This window comes from Cryptomeria japonica, chromosome 4, assembly GCF_030272615.1.
Source record: "Cryptomeria japonica chromosome 4, Sugi_1.0, whole genome shotgun sequence".
In the NCBI taxonomy this organism is placed as follows: Eukaryota; Viridiplantae; Streptophyta; class Pinopsida; order Cupressales; family Cupressaceae; genus Cryptomeria; species Cryptomeria japonica.
Genome location: NC_081408.1, coordinates 173163671 through 173171113, shown reverse-complemented (window position 1 = coordinate 173171113; position 7443 = coordinate 173163671). Strand labels below are relative to the sequence as shown.

The 7443-nt window shown below is 38.6% G+C and overlaps 2 protein-coding genes across 2 annotated transcripts; both read left to right on the top strand.

The window, feature by feature from the left end:
• Window positions 1-1159: 1159 nt before the first annotated feature.
• LOC131040913 (probable LRR receptor-like serine/threonine-protein kinase At4g36180) lies at window positions 1160-6064 on the top strand. Its single transcript, XM_059218984.1, has 4 exons — window positions 1160-1309; window positions 4078-4142; window positions 4444-5212; window positions 5474-6064. Exons 1-4 carry the CDS (start codon window positions 1160-1162, stop codon window positions 6062-6064), a joined length of 1575 nt encoding a protein of 524 aa, XP_059074967.1.
• Window positions 6065-6067: 3 nt separating this feature from the next.
• Window positions 6068-6757, top strand: LOC131040912 (putative receptor like protein 25). The gene has a single exon (XM_057973870.1). It carries the CDS (start codon window positions 6068-6070, stop codon window positions 6755-6757), a length of 690 nt encoding a protein of 229 aa, XP_057829853.1.
• The last annotated feature ends 686 nt before the right edge of the window (window positions 6758-7443 follow it).

Here is a 7443-nt window from a genome sequence, read left to right as displayed (position 1 = left end):
TTTTTTATTCTACCAAAATCATATATCTAGGGTAGGACTCTAGACTCATAAGATAATAGATATTTTTATTCTATGAAAATTATACATCTAGGGTAGGTTTCTAGATTTGCCTTTTTTTAATCCACATCTTTCAAAACGTCTTTCAATTAAAATGATAGATTTTTTATTCTACCAAAATCATCTATGTAAGATTGCTCTCATATTTTTTAAATCCACCTTTTTTAAATTAAGATAATAATTATTTTTACTCTACCAAAAATCTCATATCTAAACTAAGATTTTCTAATAATTTTTTTAATTTATCAAAATACTCTATTTAAAAAAGAATGTTGGCCTTTATGAGACTTTACTTATCTTTCCAAATTATTTTCAACTTCATGATAAGCCAAATACTTCTTGAATCATTAATAAATTCACTAACTTGTATGAAAACAACATAAAATAAAATAAATGAACAAACAAACTAATTTTTTTGTAAGATTCACGCGATAAAGACAGTCAGAACCGAAAACAAGAAACGGCAGAGGATGAGAAGAAGAAAATACTGAATAATGTGAGCAGTGATTCAAATCGGAGCTTTCCTATTCTTCTTTCGAGCAGCGTCTCATTTTTATTTAGTCACTGTCATATCAATTTCAACCTCGGTGAGCTTGCAATCATCTACATGGCTGCTGACTTCCACGTTTTCTTCTCGCTCATTACGACAGCAACGTTACTTACTGTTTTTGTCTGCAATTTAGCCGATGGTGCAGCGGAATGCAAACCCAGCGAGAGAAAATCACTTTTAGCATTCAAAGCTGGAGTGGTAAATTCCGAAGGTCGGTTACAGTCATGGATGGAGGGAACCGACTGCTGCCGGTGGCCAGGCATCTCCTGCAACAACACAACCGGCCTCGTAAGCAGCATCGATCTCAGCGGCCTCCTCGGGCGGCTCAACGGAACCGCCAACATGGCCGCAATCTGTCTTGATCTTTCCAACGCGGGCTTCAGCGGCAAGATACCGGCGGAATTGGGAAATTCCGCTTGACGCGCTTAACCACTCTGCATCTTTCGAATATTTATCGCCCATCTGATTCATACACTGAGGTGAGAGGCTTTGTAGAGACAGACAATCTGTATTGGCTGCGTAGCTTGGTCGCGTTGAGGTCGCTGGCGTTAGATGGCGTGGATTTATCCGGCACCGGGAAAGAGTGGGAGTCTGCTGTATCGTCTCTCAGACTGCTCGTACAGCTTTCCATGGTTCAATGTGCCCTGTTTCCGCTCTTTCCAGCCAAGTTCGACAGCTGGAGAAATCTCTCAGCCTCCCTCCGTGATCAGAATAAAATCTGAAAATATTATTATATATTTTCTTAGATTTTCTATATATTAGTAATTGGCATTTTTGAAGGTCTTAAGGGCATTTTTGAAGGTCGACGAAATAGCTAAAAGCTATCCTCTTTCAAATTCGGGTCTACATCTCTTGGAGACCTTTCGAACGAGATCAACTGCTCATAGTTTCGAGTCCCGAGTAGAAAGTTATGTCTAGTTGAAGTTAGGATAAATTTTCATATAGTTTTTTGAAAATTTCGTAGTTTTTTAGATTTTATTATGTAATAAACAAATGTGACTGTTGGGCTTCGATTCTCAAGAGGTCTCTGTGACCTTTGGGATCTCATGAACTTCTATATGTTGGATTTTCGAATGAAATAGATTACTTTTTGGCTTGCTTCAATCTTGTATTATCTTGTTCATCCACAACACTGCAGGTTCTCACTTAGGTGTTGTCCTCCGAATCCAAAATTCGGATCAGTGGTATCAAAGCAAGTTCGCTCCTGTATGTCATATCACACGCGATTAACATATCAAAGATTGGGGTTGGAAACAAGGAATCCTTCAGACTACCTTCCTTTGAGACGCACATGATCGCAGATGGCCAAGTTGTAGACCGATGAAGACATTAAAGCATTGGTTGCAGATGCATTAACAAAACAATGAGAAGAAATGATTGAGCAGTTCAAGCAGATGCTGGAAAGTCGTGGGTCCCCTGTAAACCCACCATTCACAGGGCATACACCATTCAAGGTGCAAGTGAATTTCAATATACCCACCTTTCAAGGAACGATTGATGCAGATGTTGTTGATGACTGGGTTTCAAAATTGGAAAGATATTTCTCTGTCAACTAGTTCTCAGATGAAGAGAAAATAACTTTCGCCCTTCTCAAAGTTGAAAATCATGTGAAAGATTCATGGGAAGCGAAGTTAGCAACCAAGGTAGCAGAAATGGGCACTACATTCATCTTTGATCAAAAACCCACATGGGGAGAATTCATGGAGCACATAAAGGAAGAATATTTTCCTGTAGATACATATGAATAGAAATATATGCAGTGGCAATTACTTCGACATAAAAAGGACCAATCTGTTCAACAATATACTAATCTCTTCCATACTTAACAACAAAACTTGGCATCAAAGATTGTGAGAAGCACCGAGTTTTGAAATATCATAGTGGACTCCATAGGCATATTCAAACCGAAATGTAATTTCTAAACATAAAGAGTTTACCTAGTGCATATAAATTTGCTACAATAATTGAGGAGAAATTCAAACAGAAAGGAAGGAGGGATAACTTCACAAATAACAGATGGAAGAGCTCCAATTAATCTTCTCCCAATTCACCAACGAAAAATGCATGGGGTATGAAGAAGACACAAGAGAACAATATGTGGTGTGAATTCCATAAGAGTCCCTCTCACAACACAAAAGATTGCAAAACCATAAAAAGTTTAATGATGGAGACACATGAGGACAAGGAAGAACCTCAGGTGGCAGAATCTTGTCCAAAAGAAAGTCATGAACAGGTCATTGAGGTTGATCCATACGCAACGGTAGCTACTACAAATATATTGCCCCAAGATGATGAGGAGAGATTGTTTCACTCACAGATGTGGGTCGGAGGAAAAGCCCTGCACTTTATTGTTGATAGTGGAAGTCAAAAGAACCTAATATCATCAGAGACCGTGAAAAGATTGAATCTGAAAACAATAGTACATCCACAACCATATTCTATGGGATGGGTAAGTCAGGGGAGAGATATCCAAGTGCACCAGCAGTGTCGCATTTCCTACTCTATAAAGCCTTTCAAGGATGAAGTAATCTGTGATGTGGCTCCTTTAGATGTTTGTGATGTTTTGTTGGGATAACCATATATGTACCAATGCCATGGTATCTATGAATCCAGACCTCGCAACGTGACAATCAGATTACGTGATCAGAAATACCGAATACTAGAGTTAAGCCCTGCATACACTACCTCCTTGATTAGTGCTAAGCAAGGTAGGAGGCTGGTTGTCAAAATAGGAGCATTCATATTATTAATGATTCGTTCTGAAGAAGAAAGGAAGTCTGTATATAATTCCAATGACATCACAAACACCACAACAAAGCAGAAAAGATCAATGGACCAAAATTTGATAATATATGAGAATTTGTTTAAGTTGCCAACTGGGGTACCTACACACTGCCAAGTAAGACACACTATTGGTTTGATATCAGGAACTCCATCGCCTAATGAACCAGTCTCTCATAGATCAGTATTAGGAAATGATGAAACTAAGAGGCAAATTCATCCAATTGAAGCACCCTGTGGCAGTCCCATGGTTCTGGCAAAGAAAAAGAATGAAATCTTAGAGCATAATTTTCAAGTCGGGGACAAGGTGTGGCTGCATATTCAGAAGGAACTCTTGAAGCCATATTTTCATCCACTATTAGATGTTGTAGAAACAATTTCCACTACAGAATTGAAACCAGGTGCAACTTCTTCATTCCAATGTGATCAGATTGTGGACACCATGGTGAAAACACTCAAACAACAACAGATTTATCCATACAAAGTAGTTCAAGCAGGGCGGATCACTCAACAAGGAAAGTGGTTTACCAAGGAGCAGCTTCAGCTTCGTTTCCCTCATTTCATTTAGAGTATTGATGCAATGGAGCCCATTGCTCTTCAAGGGGAGAGTAATGATTAGAATAAAATCTAAAAATATTACTATATATTTTCTTAGATTTTCTATATATTAGTAATTGACATTTTTGAAGGTCTTAAGGGCATTTTTAGTCCCTGCCACCGACGAAATAGCTAAAAGCTATTCTCTTTTGAATTTGTGGGTCTACATCTATTGGAGACCTTTCCAACGAGATCAACGGCTCATAGTTTTGAGTCCCAAGCAGAAAGTTATGTCTAGTTGAAGTTACGATAAATTTTCATATAGTTTTTTGAAAATTTCGTAGTTTTTTAGATTTTATTATGTAATAAACAAATGTGACTATTGGGCTTCAATTCTCAAGAGGTCTCTGTGACCCTTGGGATCTCATGAACTTCTATATGTTGGATTTTCGAATGAAATAGATTACTTTTTGGCTTGCTTCAATCCTTTATTATCTTATTCATCCATAACACTACAGGTTCTCACTTAGGTGTTGTCCTCCGAATCCAAAATTTGGATCACTCCGCCATCTTGACCTCAGTGGCAACGAGAAAAGGGATTTTCCGGAGCAGATCTCGACGTGGCTGCAGAACTTTACAGCACTGCAAATGCTAGATCTCAGCGGATGCACACTTTCTGGTAACATTTTTCCTATTTGGAATCTTCCCCTTCGAAACCTCAGCTTAGATTCCAACCATTTAAGTGGGGATGCTTCTTTTATTTTCTGTAATCAGTCGCTTCTCTCTTGGTTGTCGCTCATGGATAACAACTTTGGGGGCATGATTCTTGTGAATATTTCTTTACCTTCTTTGACCCACCTTGACCTCTCCTTCAATAATTTCGGAGGCCTGGTACTTGAGAGCATTGCAAGGATGGTGAAGCTGCAACACCTTATTCTAGGGTACAACAATTTCAGTGGGCAAATACCCATTTTGTTGTCCCAATTGTCATCTCTTAGTTTTCTTGATTTGGGTTTGAATCAATTCAGTGGCGGCATTCCAAGCAATTTGGGAGATTTATCCAATTTGCAGTATTTAGACCTCAGTAAAAATCAGCTCAATGGCAGCATCCCATCCAGATTTACGCCCCTTTCTCGGCTGGAGTATCTAGATCTGTCATTCAACATGTTTACAAGTGCTGAATTGGAACTTTTTGAAAATCTCACTAGGTTGCAATTTCTTATCATGTCTAACAACAAGCTGACTTTGAATTTCAGCTCTATTTGGAATCCAAGTTTTTGGCTTCAGGTTTTGGGGTTGTCTAGGTGTAATATCAGAGGGGTACTTCCACCATTTATTTCTCAGCAGTTTAATCTGTAGGACATGGATTTATCATATAACAATCTCACTGGGGATGTTCCTTCGTGGCTATGGGAGCTTCCTAGCCTTACACGATTAAATCTTTCAGGCAATCATCTGGAAGGCCATCTTCCTGGCTACTTGTTTGCCAAGTGGGGCAGAAGTTTTTGGGGTGATTACAATATTGACCTTCACTCCAACAATTTATAGGGCGCTCTTCCCCTTCTTTTGTCAGCAGTAGAATATCTAGATCTTTCAGACAATTTCTTCAGCGGTTCCATTCTACCATTGGTAGGCCTCAATTTAATAACCTTGATTTTATTTGGGAACAATCTCAGCGGAGCTTTCACATCTTCCATCTGCAGCCCTTACATGGACATCCTGGATCTGTCCAGCAACAAGCTATCAGGGAGCCTCCCTCCAAGTCTAGCAAATTGCTCTAGTCTGGGAGTTCTCAATATTACAAACAATGATTTTGATGGAGAAATTCCTCAAGACATAGGAAATATCACCTCCTTGGGAGTCCTCCACATGAATGACAACAAGCAAAGGGGATCCCTTCCCTCCTCTCTCAGGTACTACATAAGTTTAAAAATTCTAGATTTGGGAAACAATGGGATTGAAGGGCATATCCCTAACTGGATTAAATACCTTCAACAGTTGCGTATTATTAATTTAAGCTTTAATAAGCTGAGAGGCATGATACCCTCAGAGATACCGCAACTACAAAATCCTCAGATCCTTGATATTTCAAAAAATAGTTTGACTGGCGAACTTCCTACCAACTTCTCTGGCTTTTAGACAATGATAAATCAAAGCAACCATGCCTATCTAATAGGGTGCAATTACTATTATGCCCATTTATTCTTTGAGAATGATATAGATTTGTTTAACAAAGGCCAGCAAATGCAGTATCAAAAAATTCTATCCATCTTTACTCTTATTGATTTAACAGATAACCAATTAACAGGCAAGATTCCAGAGGAGCTGAGAATCCTCAAGGCTTTGATATCACTGAATATTTCAAGGAACAATTTAACAGGAGAAATTCCTAGTTCCCTAGGGGATATGCAAGATTTGGAATCGCTAGACCTTTCCCACAATTTATTAACTAGGCCCATCCCTGATAGCCTGGGAAACGTCAACATGCTGGGCTATTTAGATCTATCCTATAATAATTTGTCTGGCAGGATTCCACAGGTTAGACATCTAGACACATTTGGTGGCCTCTCCTATGTGGGCAATGCCGGCCTATGTGGGGCTCCCTTAAATATCAGCTGTGGGACAAGTGCACCTCCATTAGAGCAACCAGTAAAGGTGGAAGCTGAAGGGGAGGACAATACATGGTGGGCTATGGCAGTAGGGCTATGTTATGGATTGGGAGTGGGTCTAGTTGTCAGGTTATTGTCTTTTGACAGGGACGGGAGGAGGCTATATTTTCAGTTCCTGGATGACCTCATCCGAACGTTGTGTGAAAGGTTGCCAAGGAGATGATTTATCTATATGTTCAGTTGTCGCACTCTTCTACAATAATAACTAGCAAGCCATGTCCATGGAAGTTGCTAATTTGCATTTGTGACATTTTTGAGATATTTTCATACTATTGCAAGAATAATTTTATTAATTAGGTCTATCTAAACTCGAGTATAGAACATAAATAAGGTATTTTATTTCAAAATAACAAAATTTTAAATAAATGTTAGCTTTCAGGGAGCTCTAGTAGGTTTTTTGTTTGTGTTAGTGGGGGGTCTTTTGGTTGGCTACGCATCCCTCATGCAGTCTAGGTGTTGCTCAATGGATATGTTATGGTACGGGTCTATCCCGCTTATTTATTTGTAATTTAATTAATGTTCTGATAATATTTATTTCATCTTGAATATGAGCATTGTCATTATTTAATAAGTTATTTTATATGTAAGAGTAATGCACAAGCTAAATAATTTTATGTCTTATGATAGTTTGTTGTTAACAACTATTTCTTAGTGTTTTGCCACCTATCACTTTTTCAAATCAGTCATCACTGCTAAGGAAACCTAAATGATTGACCGACCTCTTCCTTTTGCCTAATTTGAAATTGGTAAATGAGTTAGAAATCTATTGAATCTCTATAACTGATATTTACACCAACCTTTTTCATCTTGGAACATTGTCGCTTGGGCTAGAAACTCTATACACAGGAA

Bases quoted from the DNA above. Each gene is read 5' to 3' on its own strand.
- LOC131040912 (XM_057973870.1), top strand. From the start codon at position 6,068: ATGATAAATCAAAGCAACCATGCCTATCTAATAGGGTGCAATTACTAT.
- LOC131040913 (XM_059218984.1), top strand. From the start codon at position 1,160: ATGGCGTGGATTTATCCGGCACCGGGAAAGAGTGGGAGTCTGCTGTAT. The intron at 1,310-4,077 runs GTGATCAGAATA...ACATTTTTGAAG, and splicing joins AAATCTCTCAGCCTCCCTCC to GTCTTAAGGGCATTTTTAGT. The intron at 5,213-5,473 runs GTTTTGGGGTTG...AACAATTTATAG, and splicing joins ATCCAAGTTTTTGGCTTCAG to GGCGCTCTTCCCCTTCTTTT.